The 22816-nt window shown below is 40.2% G+C and overlaps 2 protein-coding genes across 6 annotated transcripts in view; one reads left to right on the top strand and one right to left on the bottom strand.

Annotated features, from left to right (window-relative positions):
• LOC126162044 (peroxisome biogenesis factor 1) overlaps nt 1-18712 on the bottom strand; it is a 371455-nt gene extending 352743 nt beyond the window's left edge. For 2 of the 3 annotated variants that reach the window (XM_049918280.1, XM_049918281.1), the window contains exon 1: nt 18504-18712. In XM_049918280.1, coding sequence (XP_049774237.1) covers nt 18504-18608 — 105 coding nt within the window. In that variant the 5' untranslated portion in view covers nt 18609-18712. The remainder of the gene's footprint in view (nt 1-18503) is intronic. The other variant, XM_049918282.1, reaches the window with a different exon arrangement.
• Nucleotides 18713-18997: 285 nt separating this feature from the next.
• The window catches only part of LOC126162043 (G2/mitotic-specific cyclin-B3), a 75135-nt gene continuing 71316 nt past the window's right edge, over nt 18998-22816 (top strand). For 2 of the 3 annotated variants that reach the window (XM_049918279.1, XM_049918276.1), the window contains exon 1: nt 18999-19211. The gene's annotated coding sequence lies outside the window, so the exon portion shown is untranslated. Of the gene's footprint in view, nt 19212-22816 lie in introns of all 3 variants that reach the window. The other variant, XM_049918277.1, reaches the window with a different exon arrangement.

Here is a 22816-nt window from a genome sequence, read left to right as displayed (position 1 = left end):
TGATAGAATTCAGCACAGAGGAAAATTTAATCATCATTAACACTTCGAACTTCTTGATAGATTGTTTTCCATGTTGGATAGTAAAATTAACCTCACACACAAACTGAAATCATGTCTGCTTGACAACTCCTTGTACTCCAAAGAAAAATTCTGAATCTACATCTACATTTACAAACATAATCCGCAAGCCACTGTACTGTGTTTGTCGGAGAGTACCACATACCGCTACCAGTCATTTCCTTTCCTATTCCATTCACAAACAGAGTGAGGGAAAAACAACTATCTATAAACCTCCATTTGTGCTCTAATCTCTCTCACCTTGTCTTAACGGTCCTTACGCAAAATGAACACTGGCGGCAGTGGAATTTTTCTGCAGTCAGCCGCAAATGCTGGTTCTTTAAATTTTCTCAATAATGCCTCACAAAAAACAATGCCTTGTTTCCTCCAGGGATTCCCATTTTTTAGTTCATGAAGCATCTCCATAGTACTTGTATGCTGACGGAACCTACCTGCAACAAATCTAGAAGCATGCCTCTGAATTGCGTCAATGCCTTCCTTTAATCTGAGAGTTCAAATACTCTAGCAGTGTTCAAGAATGGGTCACACTAGTGTCCTATACACCATTGCCTTTAAAGGTCAGCTACGCTTGCCCAAAGTTTCTCCCAATAAAATGAAGTTAGTTATTCAGCTTCCTACTATCAACCTGATGTGCTTACTCCATTTCATATTGCTTTGCAGTTTTATGCCTAGACATTTAATCAACATGACTGTGTCGAGCAGCACACAACTAATGGTGTATTTGAATGTTACAGGATTGTTTCTGTTACTCATCCACATTAACCTTCATTTTGCTACCATTAGAGCAAGCTGCCAGTCATCATACTAAATAGTAATTCTGTCCAAGTCAACCTGTATCCTCCTATAGTCACTCCGTTAGACACCTTCCTGTATGCCATAGCATCATCAGCAAACAGCTGTAAATTGCTGCTCAACTTGTTGATCATATCATTTACATACATAGAGAGAAAATATCAGTCAAATCACAGTTCCCTGTGTCACTCCTGACAATGCCCTTGTTTTTGATGAATACTCACCATTGAGGACAACATACTGGGATCTTTGAGACACTCACATATCTGTGAAACTGATCCATATGCTCACATCTTCATCAACACTCTACAGTCAGGCACCATGGCAAATGCTTTCTGGAAATCTAGGAATATGGAACCTGCCTGTTGCCCTTCATCCATGGTTTGCAGAATATCATATCATAAAAGGGCAAGCTGAATTTCACATCAGCAATGGCTTCTAAATCTGTGCTGCTCTGGGGACAAAAGATTTTTCTGTCTGAAGTAAATTTATTACAAGAATGTGTAGTAGTATGACTTGGTCTGCGTGTGTGTGTGTGTGTGTGTGTGTGTGTGTGTGTGAGAGAGAGAGAGAGAGAGAGAGAGAGAGAGAGAGAGAGAGAGAAGGGGCACACAGGGGAAGGGGGGAGGGAAGAGATATTGGACATAGTTCAGTACAAATCACTGTATGCACGGTAAAAGAAAACTAAAAAAACATAAAACTGTCTCATTCAGCATCACAGTGACAGGTTGCAATTATTACCCACAAAATTATTTAAAATGTAGGGGCGACGCCTTACACCAGAAGTCTTTGGCCACCATTGATGATGATTTTATTGAAAATTTAAGCAGTGGCTGCAAACTGATACCCAGACCTATGATGTTTTGATTAGTTGTCAAGTAAACTACCCTTAGATCTCATAACTACCACAAATGAATTTTTGTAATTTTTCAAAATTCTTTTGATCTGATCAATTGGGAGGACTATCCATGCAAGTTCTCTGTTGGTTGGATGTCAGTAGTCCAGAACAGTTTACTCTTTCTGTGAAGAATTTGAATATGAGCAGTAGCAATAACTTTATTTCCACGATGCTACATTCAGCAGATAACAATGCACAAACATGTGGAAATGTAGGAAAGTAAGGTGAGACCTAGATAAATACAAGGAACCAGAGACTGTTCAGAGTTTCAAAGAGAGTACTGTGCAATGGAAAACAGGAAAGGAATACAACAGAAGTTGAACGGATAACTTTGTAACATGAAATACTAAAGGCAGCAGAGGATTGAATATGCAAAAAGAGAACTCCACAGAAATCCTTGGATAACACAAGATATACTGAATTTAATTGGTGTGCAGCAAAAGTGAATACAGACATCTAAATATATGAGATAGACAGAAAACACAAAATGGCTAAGCAGGAATGGGTAGAGGACAAATGCAACACTCTACAAGCATGTGTAACTAGAGGAAAGATGAATACCGTCTATATGAAAAATAAAGAGATCTGTGGAGAAATGAGGAGCACTTTTATGAATATCAAGAGCTCAGGTAGCAAACCAGTACTCAGCAAAAAAGGGAAAGCTGAAAGTGGAAGGAATATATACAAGGGCTATTCAAGGGAAACAACTTTGAAGGAAATATTACAGGTAGGGAAGTAATGTAAATGAAGATGGTATGGGGGAAACAACATTACCAGAAGAATTTTCCACAGCACTGAAACATCTCAGTCGAAAAGCAAGATCCCTGGAGTTAATGATGTTCACTCAGTATTACTGAGATCCTTGGGAAAGCCAGCGATGATAAAATTATTCCACCACATTTGCAGGATGTATCAGCCAGGCAAAAGACCTGCAGACTTCGAAAAGATTGTAATAATTCCATTTCCAAAAAAAAAAAAAAAAAAAAAAAAAAAAAAAGGGAGATACTGGCAGGTCCAAATATTACTGAACCCCTAGTTTAATAAGTCATGGTTGCAAAATACTGAAAATACCAATAATTAAGAGAAGAATTGAAAAACTGATAGAAACTGATCATGGGCAGGATGTTTGTGTTCTGGAAGATTGTAGGACCACCCAAGACAATACTGACCTTAAAAATTATTTTAGAAGATAGGCTATAAAGAAAGCAAATCAACATTAATACACAGCCCAGTCACATTAATATAACCACTTGTCAAAACCCTGAATAACCACCTTTTGCAGCATGGACTGCTGCGAGATAAGCAGGAAGAGAGTCAATGAGGTTTTATAAGCTCTGACAAGGATGTGGAGCCATGAAGCTCTGACAGGGATGTGGAGCCAGTCTGACTCCAGTGCCATTGCTGGTGTGCTAGGTAACTCGGTTGAGGAACAGACCACTTAAGATGGTCCCACTAGGATGGGTGGGAAGCATCCTGGGTAGGAAGTCCTTCATTTCAGGGCATGATGATTGGTAATCAAAGCCGCAGTAAAGGATGTAGATCAGTTGTTCCAGTCCTAGGATGGTACTGGGTGATGAAGGGGACACTCCTTTGTGGCTGGTCGTTGGGGTGGTGGGAGGACTGGGGGTGCGAGGGCAAATGGAATGAGAGATTTGTTTGTGGACTAGGTTTTGGGGATAGTGCCTGTCAGTGAAGGCCTTGGTGAGACCATCAGCATACTGAGCAATGGAGTTTTTGTCACTGCAGATAGGCTGTCCCTGGTTGGCCAGGTTGTATGGGACAGATTTTTTCTTTGTGAAAGGGAGGACAGCTGTCAAAATGGTGGTACTGTTGGTGATTGGTGGGTTTAATGCAGATGGAGCCATCAGAGAGGAGGAGGTAGACATCTAAGAGCACTGGGTTGAGGAGGACCACATGAAGCAGATGAGAAAGGTGTTGAGGCTGTGAAGCAATGAAGATAGGCTGTCTTGGCCCCAAATCCAAATCATAAAGATATCATCAATGAACCTGAATCAGATTAGGGGTTTGGTGTTTTCAGAGGCTAGGAAGGTCTCCTCCAGATGGCCCATAAAAAGGTTGGCATCAGAGAGCGCCATGCAGGTGCCCATGGCTGTGCCACGGATTTGTTTATATACCTTCCCTTCAAATGAGAAATAGTTGTAGGTTAGGATAAAATTAGTAAGGTGTATAAGGGATGAGGTAGTGGGGGATGTTGGTGTATAGGGAGATGGTGTCAACAGTGATGAGTAGGGATCCAGGAGGTAAAGGAGTGGGGATGGTGGAGAGTCAGCGAAGGAAGTAGTTGCTGTCTTTGGTGTGGGAGGCTAGATTATGAGCTGTTGGTTGGAGTTGTTGGTCAATGAGGGCTGAATTTTTTTCAGTGGGGGCACAATAACCAGCCACAATGGGCCATCAAGCATTGATGGGCTTGTGGAGCATGTAGAAGATGGGAGTGCAGGGTATCACAGGGGTGATGAGGGAGATGGATGCAGGGAGGGTGTTCTGGAAAGGGCCTATGGCTTTAAGCAGGCACTGGAGTTTGTGTTGAACTTCTGGGATGGGATCACTTTGGCAGAGTTTACAGGCGGAGGAGTCAGATAATTGGCGAAGGCCTCTGCCATGTAGTCACTGTGATTCATAACAACAATGGTGGAACCTTACATTAATTTAATTACTTTAAACAGCACTATATGCAGTAAACATTATTTATAACAGTAACTTTTTCTGAACAGAGTACATCTACTCCTTTGAAAACTGGTAAGTTCTTCCAGTTGAGAGTTTAAGTTATTCAACAACAGAAAGCACACAGGGAAAGAGAACTGGTCAAATAACCTCTCATTTGGGCCAACGGAGCTATGCAAAAGTCCTGAAGGGCACACAAACTGTACATAAATACCTTGTTGTGTTGTATTTATTTCAGTGATTATTCCAAAGTATCATGGATTTGGATACTTACAAGCTATGTGTCTTGGAGGATATGGACTTGCTGGCTGATAACATAAGTAACAATTCATGCCTAAGTATGAGAAAGGAACAAATTCAGCTGGTAAGTATCCCCATCTCACTTATCTGATTTCAGGAAAAAATTTGAAATACTTTCAAAAGTTTCTGAATACTGAACATGGCAAGCAGAACCAAGGCTGCAAAAGAGAGAAGAAACTAAAAATTGAAGTAACTAATTTACTAATAAATGATTATCATTTGAAGTGAAGAACAGTCTACAAACTACGTACAAAAGATATTGGAAGCACAGGAAAAAAATGTATGAAAGAAAATAGTTGATTTTAGGCGATTTACATCACGTTTATTCAAGATTTAAAGGCAAATATCGAGAAACTGAAGTAGATATTTCACTTCTACCTAAATGGTGTGTTTTAGTATGCGCTATTGCTGTGTTTGCATCATTAATCAACACATAAATTTACTAAAAAGCCCAGTAGCATTTGAAGGAAGCTATAAAGAACTCACAAATAATAGTACATGAAAATCCAACCTCCGCACATATGCTACAGCACTGAAATGAGTGCCATCCAATAGAAACACTATGTTCCCTATTTTTTATATTAGAGAGGGCTGATAACTGTAATGAAGATGAAACATTGATTTTTGTCAGTAGATTTTAACTGGTACAACACAAATGGTCACATGTACTGTTAATACTGCTGACTTGACTGACAATCTTTAACTAAACTACACCATTTTTTTCTACATCCTTAAATTGCCAAGTCTCAATAAGAAAATTATAAGATTCTTAATGAATCGTCTGATGTAAATGTTACCACAGTATCAATGGGCTCTGGTGAAAATTACTCTTTCATGAGCAAAGATGAAGAACAATTATACCATTGGATCTCTTGCAATGCAGATCCTATCATGAGTAATCTAAAAATACTGAAGATGAGAGATTTGTTAAATGTCTTCATGTTTTATCTGATGACATCAAACATGATGACTGTATGGGTGCACAAAAATGCAAGAAACTTTACTGAATTAATAAAAAAAACACATTCAAATATTCAAAAAATCCATTATGTTAGTGATAGCTGTGTTAGCAATACAAAGAAAATAAATTGGTAAATCAACATCTTCATCAAACGGATTTTAATGTCAGTGCTAAGTGGTCATTTATTGCAACTAGCCACCAAAAAAGTGAGTGTGACATTTTAGGAAGGCCAGTTTAAAGACTAGCACAGAAGTAATAACAATATCATGAAAATGATGAGTCACTGACAGGCACAACAAAAAGGCTGCTAGATATGTAAGATTTTGACCAAAAAGCCTTCTTCTGGATTAGACAAAAAAAACACACACACACACACACACACACACACACACACACACACACACACACACACATGGAATCACCGTAGGACAGCTGGCTGCAGCCAGGAGGTTAGACAGAGGGCGGGAGGAGATTTTTTTTTTTTGGGGGGGGGGGGGGGCAGGAGGGCTGAAAAAAACTGTGGGGTGCATTGGTAGAACAGAAGGCAGTGTAGTGCTTGGATGGGAACAGGGGAAGGAGATAGGTGGGTATACGACAATGACTAACACTAACTAATGCTTGGCTCATAAAATACCCCAAAATGGCTGTAACATCAAATTATCCATCTCTGGCTGCAACCCCTCCTTCCACAATGACCTCCACCTGTTCAGATTCTGCTGTTCCTTAACCCTCACCAACACAGTCCTCCAAAAACCATATTGATCAGGTCCAAAACTCCTTGAAATACCCCTTCTCCATCCATAAAATTCTCATGCAGTGCAAACCCAAATTATTCGATTCCATCTCGCACATTGAAAATCTTGCTCTCCAGCAACTAGAGCAGTACACACAATGCCATCTGATAAAACTCTCCAACCTGTTCATTTCTTAATCCCACCTTAGACTAAAACCTCTACAACTGCCACCAAACGTCCCCCACATTCCCTCATAGCTGACAAGCCAACAACTCACCTTCGTCGATGTTGACATTCACCTCAAATATGGCTACATCAGTACCTCTGTCCATATCAACCAACTAATAATAGTACTTCTGCTTCGATAGCTGCTACCCACGCCATATCAAGAAGTCCCTTTGATACAGCCTAGCCAAATGTGGCTGTTGCATCTCTAGTGGCAGCAGTCCCTCTCAAAATATACCAAGGGTCTCACTGAGGCCTCCACAGACCATAACTACCCTCCCAAAATTGCACGGAGACATATCTCTTGTGCCTTATCTCTCCAGTCAGGCACCACCTCCCCATGTCCCACTGTCCGGCCACAGAGAAGCATTCCTTTCGTGACTCAGTACTGCCCAGGACTGGAACAACTGAATCACATTTTCTGCCAGGGTTTTGATTATCTCTCATCATGTCTTGAAATAAGGAATGTGCTATCTACTACCCCCCCCCCTCACCAGTGGTATTCTGCCACCCTTTGAACCTACACAATATTCTTGTCCATACTTACCACCCCCCATGAACCATGGACCTTGCCGTTGGTGGGGAGGTTTGCGTGCCTCAGCGATTAAGATAGTCATACCATAGGTGCAACCACAACGGAGGGGTATCTGTTGAGAGGCCAGACAAATGTGTGGTTCCTGAAGAGGGGCAGCAGCCATTTCAGTAGTTGCAGGGGCAACAGTCTGCATGATTGACTGATCTGGCCTTGTAACACTAACCAAAACAGCCTTGCTGTGCTGGTACTGTCAACGGCTGAAAGCAAGGGGAAACTACAGCCGTAATTTTTCCCGAGGGCATGCAGTTTTACTGTATGGTTAAATGACGATGGTGTCCTCTTGGGTAAAATATTCCAGAGGTAAAATAGGCCCCCCATTCGGATCTCTGGGCGGGGACTACTCAAGAGGATGTCGTTATCAGGAGAAAGAAAACTGGCGTTCTATGGATCAGAGCATGGAATGTCAGATCCCTTAATCGGGCAGGTAGATTAGAAAATTTAAAAAGGGAAATGGATAGGTTAAAGTTAGATATAGTGGGAATTAGTTAAGTTCGGTGGCAGGAGGAACAAGACTTCTGGTCAGGTGACTACAGGGTTATAAACACAAAATCAAATAGGGGTAATGCAGGAGTAGGTTTAATAATGAATAAGAAAATAGGAATGCGGGTAAGCTATTACAAACAGCATAGTGAATGCATTATTGTGGCCAAGATAGATACGAAGCCCACGCCTACCACAGTAGTGCAAGTTTACATGCCAACAAGTTCTGCAGATGACGAAGAAATTGAAGAAATGTATGATGAAATAAAAGAAATTATTCAGATAGTAAGGGAGACGAAAATTTAATAGTCATGGGTGACTGGAATTCGTCAGTAGGAAAAGGGTGAGAAGGAAACGTAGTAGGTGAATATGGATTGGGGGTAAGAAATGAAAGAGGAAGCCACCTGGTAGAATTTTGCACAGAGCACAACTTAATCATAGATAACACTTGGTTCAAGAATCATAAAAGAAGGTTGTATACATGAAAGAAGCCTGGAGATACTAAAAGGTATCAGATAGATTATATAATGGTAAGACAGAGGTTTAGGAACCAGGTTTTAAATTGTAAGTCATTTCCAGGGGCAGATGTGGACTCTGACCACAATCTATTGGTTATGAGCTGTAGATTAAAACTGAAGAAACTACAAAAAGGTGGTCATTTAAGGAGATGGGACCTGGATAAACTGACTAAACCAGAGGTTGTACAGAGTTTCAGGGAGAGCATAAGGGAACAATTGACAAGAATGGGGGAAAGAAATACAGTAGAAGAAGAATGGGTAGCTTTGATGGATGGAGTAGTGAAGGCAGCAGAGGATCAAGTAGGTAAAAAGATGAGGGCTAGTAGAAATCCTTGGGTAACAGAAGAAATATTGAATTTAATTGATGAAAGGAGAAAATATAAAAATGCTGTAAATGAAGCAGGCAAAAAGGTAAACAAACGTCTCAAAAATGAAATCGACAGGAAGTGCAAAATGGCTAAGCAGGGATGGCTAGAGGACAAATGTAAGGATATAGAGTCTTATCTCACTAGGGGTAAGATAGATACTGCCTACAGGAAAATTAAAGAGACCTTTGGAGAAAAGAGAACCACTTGTATGATTATCAAGAGCTCAGATGGAAACCCAGTTCTAAGCAAAGAAGGCAAAGCAGAAAGGTGGAAGGAATATATAGAGGGTCTATACAAGGGCGATGTACTTGAGGACAATATTATGGAAATGGAAGAGGATGTAGATGAAGATGAAATGGGAGATATGATACTGCGTGAAGAGTTTGGCAGAGCACTGAAAGACCTGAGTCGAAACAAGGCCCTGGGATTAGACAACATTCCAGTATAACTACTGATAGCCTTGGGAGAGCCAGTCTTGACAAAACTCTACCATCTGGTGAGCAAGATGTATGAGACAGGTGAAATACCCTCAGACTTCAAGAAGAATATAATAATTCCAATCCCAAAGAAAGCAGGTGTTGACAGATGTGAAAATTACCGAACTATCAGTTTAATATGTCACGACTGCAAAATACTAAAGTGAATTCCTTGCAGACGAATGGAAAAACTAGTAGAAGCCGACCTCGGGGAAGATCAGTTAGGATTCCGTAGAAATATTGGAACATGTGAGGCAATACTGCCCCTATGACTTATCTTAGCAGCTAGATTAAGGAAAGGCAAACCTACATTTCTAGCATTTGTAGACTTGGGGAAAGCTTTTGGCAATGTTGACTGGAATACTCTCTTTCAAATTCTGAAAGTGGCAGGGGTAAAATAAAGGGAGCAAAAAGCTATTTACAATTTGTACAGAAACCAGATGGCAGTTATAAGAGTTGAGGGACATGAAAGGGAAGCAGTGGTTGGGAAGGGAGTGAGACACGGTTGTAGCCTCTCCCCGATGTTATTCAATGTCTATATTGAGCAAGCAGTGAAGGAAACAAAAGAAAAATTCAGAGTAGGTATTAAAATCTATGGAGAATAAATTATAACTTTGAGGTTTGCCGATGACATTGTAATTTTGTCAGGGACTGCGAAGGACTTGGAAGAGCAGTTGAACGGAATGGACGATGTCTTGAAGGGAGGATATAAGATGAACACCAACAAAAGCAAAACGAGGATAATGGAATGTAGTCGAATTAAGTCGGGTGATGCTGAGGGAATTAGATTAGGAAATGAGACACTTAAAGTAGTAAAGGAGTTTTGCTATTTGGGGAGCAAAATAACTGACGATGGTCGAAGTAGAGAGGATATAAAATGTAGATTGGCAATGGCAAGGAAAGCATTTCTGAAGAAGAGAAATTTGTTAACATCGAGTATAGATTTAAGTGTCAGAAAGTCGTTTCTGAAAGTATTTGTATGGAGTGTAGTCATGTGTGGAAGTGAAACATGGACGAAATAGTTTGGACAAGAAGAGAATAGAAGCTTTCGAAATGTGGTGCTACAGAAGAATGCTGAAGATTAGATGGGTAGGTCACATAACTAATGAGGAAGTATTGAATAGGATTGGGGAGAAGCGAAGGTTGTGGCACAACTTGACTAGAAGAAGGGATAGGTTGGTAGGACATGTTCTGAGGCATCAAGGGATCACCAATTTAGTATTGGAGGGCAGTGTGGAGGGTAAAAATCGTAGAGGGAGACCAAGTGATGAATACACTAAGCAGATTCAGAAGGATGTAGGTTGCAGTAGGTACTGGGAGATGAAGAAGCTTGCACAGGATAGAGTAGCATGGAGAGCTGCATCAAACCAGTCTCGGGACTGAAGACCACAACAACAACAACATCATCCTTACCAGTCCAGTCACAAGCATCAACTATCCCATCGAAGGCAGGGCTACCTGTGAAACCAGTCATATGATCTACAAGCTATGCTGCAACCAGTGTGCTGCATTCTCAGTGGGCATGACAACCAACAGACTCTCTGTTCACATGAATGGCCACTGACAAACTGCAGTCAAGACACAGCTGGACCATCCAATTGCTGAGCACGCCTCCCAACACGACGTTCTTTATTTCAATTGAAATCTTTTGTGAGAGATGAAAATGTGATGCTATCAAGATGTGCAGCCTGTAATTATTCCAGTTGGGGTACTCTGGCAGAATCATTAAACTAAAAACATAGAAATGATATTACTGAATTATTTATGCACCCTTTAGTATCTTGGAAGTCATTCCATTAACCTAAATGGCAGGAATTTTTCTGGTTCCCTTTCCTTATGTACTTGCTGTTGTTAACTGTACTAAAACATCTACTGGAAGAACTTACCAATTTTCAGATAAGTTCATGCAGTCTATTTAGAATAAGAATGATACCATTATAAATTGCATACACTACACATATTGATAACAATCAATTTTTGACAAAATAATTCAACTGGATAGATAAAAAAAATCTACTCACCAAGCGGCGACAGAAAACACGCATAAAAGGAAGTTATAATTAGGCAAGCTTCCATCGCCAGTGGCTCCTTCTTCAGGCAGAAGGGTTGAAGGGGAAGGAAGACGGGTGATGGAAAATGACTGCAGATGTCTAGGAAAAGGGGTAGATTTTGGGAAAGTCACCCTGAACCACAGAACAGGAAAGACCCCTCCATGTGCCAAAGAAACTGATGTAGGCAGGAATATTCAAATACAGAGATATGTAAACATGCAGAATACAGTGCAATGGTCGGCAAAGCCTATATAAGACAACGAGTGTCTGGCACAGTTGTTAAATCAATGGCAGTTTATCAAGATTTAAGTGAGTTTCAACATAGTGTTATAGTAGGCGCACGAGCGATGGGACACAGCATTTCTGAGGTAGCAATGAAGTGGGATTTTCCCGTACAACCATTTCATGAGTGTACTGTGAATATCAGGAATCCAGTAAAACATGAAATATCTGATATTGCTGAGGCCGGAAAAAGATTCTATAAGAACGGGACCAATGACAAATGAAGAGAACTGTTCACTGTGACAGAAATGCAATCCCTCCACAAGTTGCTGCAGCTTTCAATGCTGGGCCATCAGCAACTATCAGCATGTGAACCATTCAACGAATAAGGGCTTTCGGAGCCGAAGGCCCACTCGTGTACCTTTGATGACTGACGACACGAAGCTTTACGCCTCGCCACAGCCTGTCAACACCAACATTGGACTGTTGATAACTGGAAACATGTTGCCTAGTTGGACGAGTCTCGTTTCAAACTGTATTGGGCAGATGGACTGTACAGGTATGGAGACAACCTCATGAATCCATGGACCTTGCACATCAGCAGGGGACTGTTCAAGAAGGTGGAGACTCTGTAATGATGTGGGGCATGTGCAGTTGGAGTGATATGGGACCCCTGATACACTATATGATCAAAATTATCTGGACACCTGGCTGAAAATGACTTCCAAGTTCGTGGTGCCCTCCATCAGTAATGCTTGAATTGAATATGGTGTTGGCCCACCCTCAGCCTTTGATGACAGCTTCCCTCGCAGACATATGTTAAATCAGGTGCTGAAAGGTTTCTTGGGGAATGGCTGACCATTCTTCATGGAGTGCTGCACTGAGGAGAGGTACCAATGAGTGTCGGTGAGGCCGTGGCACGAAGTCAGCGTTCCGAAACATCCCAAAGGTGTTCTATAGGATTCAGGTTAGGACTCTGTGCAGGCCAGTCCATTACAGGGATGTTATTATCATGTAGTCTGCCCCTCGTGGTCTCGCGGTAGCATTCTCACTTCCCGAGCACGGGGTCCCGGGTTTGATTCCCGGCAGGGTCAGGGATTTTTCCTGCCTCGAGATGACTGGGTGTTGTTGTGTCGTCTTCATCATCATCATTCATCCCCATTATGGTCGGAGGAAGGCAATGGCAAACCACCTCCATTAGGACCCTGCCTAGTAAAGCGGTGCGGGTGTCCCGCATTGTTCCCCTACGCTCTGTAAAGAAGCATGGGACTTCATTTCCATTTCCATTTCCATTTCATTATCATATAACCACTCTGCCACAGACCACACAATATGAATAGGTGCTTGATCGTGTTAAAAGACGCAATCGCCATCCCCGAATTGCTCTTTGACAGTGGGGAGCAAGAAGGTGCTTGAAACATCAATGTAGGCCTCAGGCCTGTGCTGAGATAGTGCCATGCAAAGCAACAAGGAGTGCAAGCCCCCTTCATGAAAAACATGACCACACCATAACACCACCGCTTCCAAATTTTACGGCTGGCACTACACACGCTGGCAGCTGATGTTCACCGGGCATTCGGCACACCCACACCCTACCATCAGATGGCCACATTGTGTACCGTGATTTGTCACTCCACACAAGATTTTTCTACTGTTCAGTCGTCCAATGTTTATGCTCCTTACACAAAGTGAGACATCATTTGGCATTTACCGGCATCATGTGTGGCTTATGAGCAACTGCTCAACCATGAAATACAAGTTTTCTCACCTCCCATCTTACAGTCATAGGACTTGCAATGGATCCAGATGCAGTTTGGAATTCCTGTGTGATGATCTGGACAGATGTCTTCTTATTACACATTATGACCCTCTTCAACTACTGTCGGTAGTCTCTGTCAGTCAACAGATGAGGTCAGCCTGTACGCTTTTGTGTTGTACATGTCCCTTCACATTTCCACTTCACTATCACATCAGAAACAGTGTACCTTGGGATGTTTAGAAGTGTGGAAATCTCATGTACAGATGTATGACACAAGTTACACTCAATCAGCTGACCATGTTCAAAGTCCTTGAGTTCCATGGAGCACCCCATTCTGCTCTCTCACAACATCTAATGACTACTGAGGTCGCTGATATGAAGTATCTGGCAGTAGGTGGCAGCACAATGCACCCAATATGAAAAACGTATGTTTTGATGTGTGTCCGGATACTTTTGATCACATAGTGTATGTCTAGATATGACTCTGACAGGTGATGCAGACGTAAGCATCCTGTCTGATCACCTGCATCCATTCACATCCACTGTGCATTCCAACAGACTTGGGCAATTCCAGCAGGACAAGCCAACACCCCACTGGTCCAGAATCGCTACATAGTGGCTCCAGGAACACTATTGTGAGCTTAAACACTTCCACTGGCCACCAAACCTCCAAGAGATGAATACTATTGGGCATATCTGGGATGCCTTGTAACATGCTGTTCAGAAGAGATCTCCACCTCCTCGTACTCTTACGGAATTATGGACAGCCTGCAGGATTCATGGTGGCAGTTCCCTCCAGCACTATTTCAGACATTAGTTGAGTCCACGACACCAAATTTTGCATTCTCTGAATAAATGAAAAAAAAAAACACACACACACACACACACACACACACACACACACACACACACAGAGAGAGAGAGAGAGAGAGAGAGAGAGAGAGAGAGAGAGAGAGAGAGTGAGTGTGTGTGTGTGTGTGTGTGTGTGTGTGTGTGTGTGTGTGCGCGCGCGCGCACACGCTTGATTTTGGTATGGTTACGTGTCGCCATTAGGAGAACAAATAAGCCATGTTCCATCCAAATCTGGGATGGTGAGTGAGTAAAATGCTTTTTTCCTGGTTGAACTAACAAGGAATGGACCTGAATGAAATTGGGATAAAAAGAGATATATGATGTAAAGTGACTGAAGGAAATTATGGATTGATCAAACACAATCTGGGGGATCAAGAAAGCATCACCTTGATAATAGTGTGGGCAGTAAAAACTGTCGAGGGAGACTAAAGCTTGAATACAGTTAAATAATTTCAAATGGATGTATGTTGCAGTAGTTACGCACAGATGATGAGGCTTGTGCAGGATAGACTACCATGCACAGCTGCATCAAACTATTCTTTCACTGACACTGACCAGTGAGACACACTTCACCTGTTTTGGTGGAACCAGTTTTATCCAGTGTCAGGAGGAGGCAGTCACAAAATGGAAGGGGTCAATTAATTGTTGGCAGGTCAAACTTATGGCAAATGATGGTACCCCTTAGGGAAATGGCAGCAAGGGACAAGAAAGGACACCATGTGCACTCAGTGTGTATGCCTGGGGGCCTCGTTCAACATGTTGAATATACATGTTGAAGATGCTATTTCAGCAGTCACTGAGGGAAAAGGATGCAATCAACTGCAGATTGTGGTGCACCTTGGAACAAACTATGCCTGTCTTCTGGGCTCCAAGGTCTTGGGCCATTCCAGCAACTGGCAGAGAACACTGAGAAGACAAGCCGGGCACATGGAGTTTCAATGAAGCTCACAATTTGCAGCATTGCCCCAGAACTGATCATGGCCCTTTGGTTCAGTCCTTCCACTCAACTCGGAACCAGAGACTTTGAAAGTTCTTTAACAAGCTAGGCAGCAACTTCCTGGACTTGCGCCACAGGGTTGAGAACTGTAGGGTCCCCCTAAATGGATCAGATGTGCACTACAGATCAGAGGCTGCTACTTGTAGCTGACTGTGTGTGGTGTGTACAAAAGGGTTTTTTAGATTAGGTAACTCACCACTTACTGCAGATAACAATAGCTGTAGGCAACCTAGAAATATCAGCGTAAGATTGAAAGAAATTCGTCCCACAGGTGAGAGAGTTTAAAAAAATCATAACAGTAAACTGCCAAAACTTTTGTAATAAAGAGGCCAGAGTTTGAAGCAGTGAAGCTCAGACAATACTACATACAGAAAGCTGGTTGAAACATGAAATTGATGGCAGTGAGATCTTTGGGGAAAATGTAAGTATATATTAAAAGGATAGGCAATAGGAAACAGAGATGGAGTATTTCTCACAGTAGAGAAACAACTCAAATGCACTGAGATAGAAATTGCAGCTGTATGTGAGATTGTCTGGAAAAAACTCAGTGTCAGGGGTGGGAATATAACAACAACTCGATCCTTTTATTGCCCACCAGACTCACCTCATGATGTAATCGAGACCTTTAGAGAAAACCTCAGTTCACTTCTACATAAGTTCCTCAACCATACTGTAATCATCAATGGAGAGTTTTAATCATACAAAAATTGATATGGAAAATTCAAGTTTTGATAGCAGTTGGCGTGATAAGACAACATGCAAATACAATACAATACAATACAATACTTTACTAAATGCCTTCTCTGAAAACTACCACAAGCAAATAGTTAGGAACCCCATTCATGATGGAAATATATTGGATCTAATGGCAACAAATAGACCAGCTCTTTGACAATGTCCACATCGAAACTGGTATCAGTGACCATGACGTGGTTGTGGCAACAGTGAGTATTAAAGTACAAAGGACAGTTAAAACAAGCAGAAGGATATATATGTTCAGTAAACTAGATAAAAAAAAAAAATCTGGCGCACCGTATTTCAATGAGGAACTTCAAACTTTTAGCACAGGGTAGGAGCATGTAAAGGAACTGTTGCACAGGTTTAAAAGAATAGGTGTAAAACAAAGCATAGGGCTATAGATAGAGAGATGCTGAATGAAACACTTTTCTGACTGCCAACAGAGCAATGTGTGATGCTTTCAATGACTACCGTAGCAGAATATTGTCAAATGATATTTCACAAAATTCAAAGAAATTCTGTTCATATGAAATGGCTGTCACAGGCAATGAAGTTAGTGTCCAGTCCGTAGTGAATGAGACAGGAACTGAAACTGAGGGTAGCAAAACAAAAGCTGAAATGCTTAACTTAGTTTTCAAATGTTCCTTTACAAAAGAAAACCCAGGAGAACTGCCCCAATTTAATCATCATAACACTGAAAATATGAACGAAATAAATATTAGTGTCAATGGTGTTGAGAAGAGGCTGATATCATTAAAATTAAAAAAATCTCCAGGCCCCGACAGAATCCCTGTCAGATACTATGCTGAATTTGTGGCTGAGTTTGTCCCTCTTTTAACTATAATCTATCATTGATCCCTCAAACAAAAAGCCATGCCCAGTTCTTGGAAAAAGGCACAGGTCATATCCATCTACAAGAAGGGCAGTAGAAATGATCCACAAAACCACCATCCAATATCCTTAACAATGATTCGTTGTAGGAGCTGAGAATGTATTCTGAGCTCAAACATAGTGAGATACCTTGAACAGAACAACCTTTTCAATGCCAACCAGCATCGATATTAAAAACATCGACTACGTGAAAATCAACTCGCACTTTTCTCACATGATGTACTGAAAGCTATGTGTCAAGCAATCAGGTAGATGCTTTATTTCTTGATCTCCAAAAAACATTTGACTCAGTACAACTACACTTATTGTAAGAAATACAATCATATGGGGTGCATCAGAGAAGTGTGTTGGAATGTTTGCTGTTCATGCTGTATATTAATAACCTTGCAGACAATATTAATAATACAATCAAGCTCTTTGCAGATGATGCAGTTATCTATAATGGAGGACTAACTGAAAGAAGCTGCATAAATATTCAGTCAGATCTTCATAAGATTGGCAACTTGCTTTAAATGTTCAGAAATGTACAAATTTGCACTTCAAAAAATGAAAAAAACATAATACCCAACAACCATAATATGATATCAATGAGTCACTGTTGGAATCAGCCAATTCATAGAAGTAGAGGGTGTAACACTTCATAGGGATATGAAATGGAATGATCACATAGGTTCTGTTATGGGTTAAGCAGGTGGTAGACTTTGGTTTATTGGTATAATACTAGAGAACTGCAATCAGTCTACATAGGAAACTGCTTAAAAAATCACTCATGCCACTAGTTCCACAATATTGCTCACGTGTGTGGGATCCATATCAGATAAGAGTAACAAGGGATATTGAACTACGCAGAGAAGGGCAGCATGAATTGTCACAGGTTTGTTTAGTACATGGGAGAGTGTCACAGAAAAATTAAAGGAACTGAACTGGAAGACTATTGAAGATAGACATAAACTAGACCAGGAAAGACTATTAACAAAGTTTCATGAACCGGCTTTAAACAATCACTCTAGGAATATACTACAGTCCCCTACATATCGCTCACATAGGGATCACGAAGATAAGATTAAAATAATTACTGCACGCACAGAGGCATTCAAAAAATCATCCTTCCTGCGCTCCATAGGTGAATGGTATGACAAGAACCCTAAAAAACTGGTACAATGGGGCATCTCTCTACCGCACACCTCACAGTGGTTTGCAGACTACAGATGTAGATGTAGACCACAGCAACAGCTAGGAGGTTGTCTTTCACTTGCACTTTTATTGTATCAAAGCCACAATGTACCAGATCTGTTACTTGCTGCAGTCTTCCACACCTCAGGTAGCATACAACGCAGTGGCTTGATGGGACTGTAATCCACTGCCAGTTCCCCTTTTCATTAATGCCTGATGTGAGTGGGATGGTCGTTCCTGGTTCTCAGTACTCATGGTTGAAACAAATAACCTGGGCAGTCCCGAGTAATATCTTGAGATGTAGCTTGTCGGCACCATTGTTATAGTACACAGTTACTGCTGAAATGACTTTCACCAGGAACGTCTGTACAGTTCTACCTTGACGTAATAAGCTCTTTTTAAGGGAAGCTTCTGATCCTTTCTGTGAGCTCTTCCGGGGTCCAATGCGTGACTTTAGCCGATCTTACAGTCTTGTACTTAGTAAATATTGCAGTTATTAACGGTTTTCCCAGAGTTCCTATAAACGGATACCAAGGGAACCTAATTCATTTATTTTTCTCCAGTTTCCTGACTACGCGGACCAGGTTTTGTAAGCTCACAAGGCAGAATTGCTATTTATCAAGTTTACTTTGTATTATGAATCTCTATACTGAATGTCTCTACTATTGCGCTGCGTATCATATAATATCATCAAAGAAAAGCCATCTACTTACCGCTGCCTTACTGGCATTTAATAATCGTAACCAGTAAGCTGAAAAGTGAAGGAAACAGTTCCTCGACGAATTGAGTTTGACGATAAAAGATTGCCCGTGGATCATTTTTTTCTCGTCAGTCTTTATTGTCAGTGGGCTTTGTACCTGTTACTTGGAATATTTACAAAGTTTCAGCTTCGATCAGCTGTTGTTGACAATCTCCACGTGCATTTACAAACTCCAAAGATATTGGGTGGATGTTGCAAGCATTGTTTTTCTGAACATTTCAAATGTATTTAAGGTACTCTGGAAAATTTCAGACAGATATATTTATTTTATCTCACAGGAACAAACATAAATTTACAACTGCAAAGCATTATATTTCATCCTTTTTTTTTAATTTTCTGATCAGACACGGAAAGTTTTTCGAAAACAAAATAACATCGAACACGAATCTGAGAGCGCCGGTAGAGCGCACTACAATGAATTTAAAGGCTTTCATTGGTTCCTTCCTTGAAGGTTCAACCAATCGCATGTGATCGTAACAGTCATCAGAATTTCGAAAACTGTTCAGAATCTGCATAGTTGCAGATTGAGTATTCCTGAAGTAGTATTTCTATATACCACTTCTAATTAGCTCTGTGCTGCAGTGCCGCGGAAAACAGAAATACCGCTGGAAATAACTTCTATCCGGACTTCTCCATCGTATTATTCGTGCGTATACCATCTGTAAGTGATATGTATAGCGGTTTTTAAAGGGACCTGTTGAAGTTTGTTTATGTTTGAGATAGCAATCGTTTGCCTGTAAATGTTAAAGTTTATTAGAAAATATTAATTCAGATATAAAGGAAGGGTAGTATTTTGTTTCCAGTATCTAACAAAAGTTGTTAAATTTTGGGTATTACTGTAGAAGTGGCTAGTTAAGTAGTCATGAAATAGAAACACCCTGTTTGTGTGAGCCAAAGCTAACAATTTCCACTGGCAGAAATTCTAACTAGTAACACTAGCTTACTTCTAAACAGTTATTCGGTGCATGCTGAACAATTCTAACTATTACGCCGGTGATAAATGCCTTTAAGCTTTTGTAATTGGCGTCCTGTACGTTAGTGCAACTGAAGGAATTAATAAAATTGAAGTATTTAGTCTAGGTTAATATGGGAATTGCTCATTTATTTGTTCTTAGAAATCTGAGCTGCACTTCTTCCTAGTAATGCCCGTGGGAGTTACTGTACTCGCAGTTCACTTATAGGTTGTAACTGAGTGTTAAATGTTTTGTAATACATAATATTCATTGCTCTCATTGATGTAGTTGGTGACTTGCTATAACTACGACACGCCGAGAATAATTGTCCGGAACAGAACCGCGCACAATTGCATGCGAGTGGCTCACGAGAGAATAGTTCGCAGTATGCTATTTCTTTGGCAACTTACTCGCTTGCCTTATTACCGATTCGTAACGTAGATCCAATCCAGAAAAATAATTTTAGATATGGAGCTTGCTTTTTCAGGGTCAGACCTTTTTATGATAAAAGAATAAGAACTAAAACTTTGTAGTCATTCATAACTTTGTAGTGTTTAAGTCATATAGTGAAGTTAATATATTGTCTTTATGTGGGCGTTATATTTTTGCTTATTTTGTTTTGGAACTGTTAATCTGGCTTGTTTTTCTACATTTGTGTAGAATGTATAGTTCTAAAGTTTATAATATTAAGTACCTGATACCTGTAGTGTTTGTAGAAGTAATCACAACCCTGAAGATTACATGCTGCATCCACACACTCTCCATTCTTTTGTTTTATGCACGATTTCTACAGGTGTCTTCAATCCCCAGGGCTGCCAGGTCTGTAACCAGGTCGTCCATACTGCGGTGCCGTGATCGTCTTATGAATTGTTTGCTTTCCAGTCCCATTTTCACTTGTCTTCTGGTACACAGGCGATGTGGCCCACCCACTATTTTTCTGTTCTACAGCTTCTGTAGCTTTATTGGTCGTTGCATCAAGAGGTAGATTTCATTCATTACTTTTTCAAATGTTTTTTTTTTTTTTTTTTTTTCCTTTTCTCTTTTAGTCACTCAAGTTTTTGAACAGTGCATGCCTGGGTAGGCCTATTTCTTAGTGTTAGCTGTTGTTGATTTTGAGCAGAGTGTCTCCACGAGAGAATAAATGCATTTCATTGCCACTGTTGTTCTTTCCTATCTGTTGTCACTGGTAAACAAAGGTACCAAGTATTCAAACTGGCGAACTCTTGAAGAGCAGGAAGTGAATGCAGCTGTGTAGAAATGTGTAATTTACCATAAGTCTTCTAAACTGTTGCTTTTGGAACAAAAATATAATTGACATCTTCCTTAAGTGCCCCAATACTATATGGTGACAATAATATGGTTTGGGAGTCTGTTATCCCAGCAAAAATTAAGTATTTTGTGCCGTTTTCCAGCGTCTTAAATTCAGTACCACATTTTTGTAGTTGATATAATATAGCTTAGCATACACACTTTCTTGTAGGCCTAATTGAAAGCATGTTGCAAATATTATGTGGAAGTCTTGAATTGTGAAAAGGCTACACTTCTCCAAAGGGGACCACATGTTGGTCTGTTGTGGGTTTTGAATTGACCTCTATTTTATATTAGGCATGTGTAAAAGATTTTAAAAAATTTCACTTTAGAAAGGTATTTGTAGGGGTAGACTTAACTATCTGTGCTAGATTCAGAAGAGGCCAGAGGAAATATATTTCCTTCTAGGGTTCATAAATTTTTTAGTGTGTTCGTTTAGGATTGCCTATGTTTGAGATTATTCAAATTGAGGTGGAAGTAGGCCCTACCTCAGATTGGTGAATGAAAAGGTTTCTTAGATGTATTAATTACTTGAGTTTGTAGGTATTACTATGACTTTGTCTTAAATGCTTTATTAAATGTGTAGGGTGGGCATTTGTGTGTTGTTTGGATATAAAACCAAAATTAATTTGCAAAGTGCAGCAGAGAAGTGTGCCTCACAGTGACTAAATATACTTAGGAAGATATTTAATGGAAAAATAATCTTGATTTATTAAAAGTTCAATCAAAATAGTTTCCCATTTGAATTTATTGGATCACTGTGTGGTCAGATTTTCTCCACGGAGAAGAGAACTACAAACATCCAACTGAAAAATAGGAAACTATTCCCATTACAAAAGTCTCACTCAGTTTAATTTTACTACTGGACTATATATTTCTTAATAAGTGACTTTGTTGGAAACCTTTAACTAAAAGATGAGCTTTATAAGAAACATTATTTTTATCTTTCATCTAAAAACCCACTTTGTCAATAACATTCCAATTACATGTGTAATCCAATGTTCTATTTCCTTCCAGGGCTCGCAGCTATCTTCCTATGGCATGTTTTTAATTTTCAACTTCACTAAAAGACATAACTTCAGTGTAGGTGCTGGGGTCATCATTCAGTGCTTGTCAACAGGCCCAACTTGTAAGCATCTTAGTAATGTGGATGTTTCACATTCCACCTAGGTCTGATTTTATGGCCTCCCATCAGTATCTATTTTTCTGTCTTCAAAGGAACTATTTTTTTTTCTTCACTGACTTCTTGTTTTACTTAAAGCTGACTTGTATTTTATTTCATGAACTTGGTCCTTATTTCTAGTTTTCTGCCCCTCTGGTTCTGAAATTTTAGGTTTGTTCTCTTCACCACAACAAATGACTATTACAGGAACACGTGTTTTCTTTTGCCATTCAGATATTGCTGTGTGCAAGAAAACATCCCATTACCTCAATGTTTATGTATTGTATATACATTGTGTATCCTTTTCAATCATTATCATAACACATATATAAAGCTGTCTTGTTTTTGTGTTTGTTTCAACCTCTTTTCTTCGCATAAAAGTGCACGTGCACACATTATTTTCAAATCTTCTCAGGATAAGTCAGTGCCATAAAAGGTTTCAGAAAGGAATTTTGCCTCTGACAGGATGTAGACCAGTTCCATTTAACATACAAGCTACAATGTTAACTGCTTCAGCCCAGAAATGTTTGGGCATTTGTGAAATCATTGAATGACCAGCTGCACCCAAGATGTACATTTCCTTTGCATCCTTTTCCAGCCATTCTTTCTTCAGCTTCCTTGTCTGCAGCTCATGGTCTAGCATACAGTTTTTCCCTGAATATCTGTTCGGACATGTAGTTTCTGAAAACATGTTGGAATTGTCCTATTAAATTTTTGTACAGTTTATTTAATTTTATTGTTAAATCAGAAAAAAATATTTGACGATTGGCCCCCTCTGGAAAATACTGAAAAAATTGGAAAGTGATCTACAAATGTCTAATCACACAAAAATCAGTTTGAGAA

Source organism: Schistocerca cancellata, chromosome 2 (assembly GCF_023864275.1).
Source record: "Schistocerca cancellata isolate TAMUIC-IGC-003103 chromosome 2, iqSchCanc2.1, whole genome shotgun sequence".
Lineage (NCBI taxonomy): Eukaryota > Metazoa > Arthropoda > Insecta > Orthoptera > Acrididae > Schistocerca > Schistocerca cancellata.
Note: the sequence above shows the minus strand (reverse complement) of the source record. Positions and strands in the feature narration are given on the sequence as shown.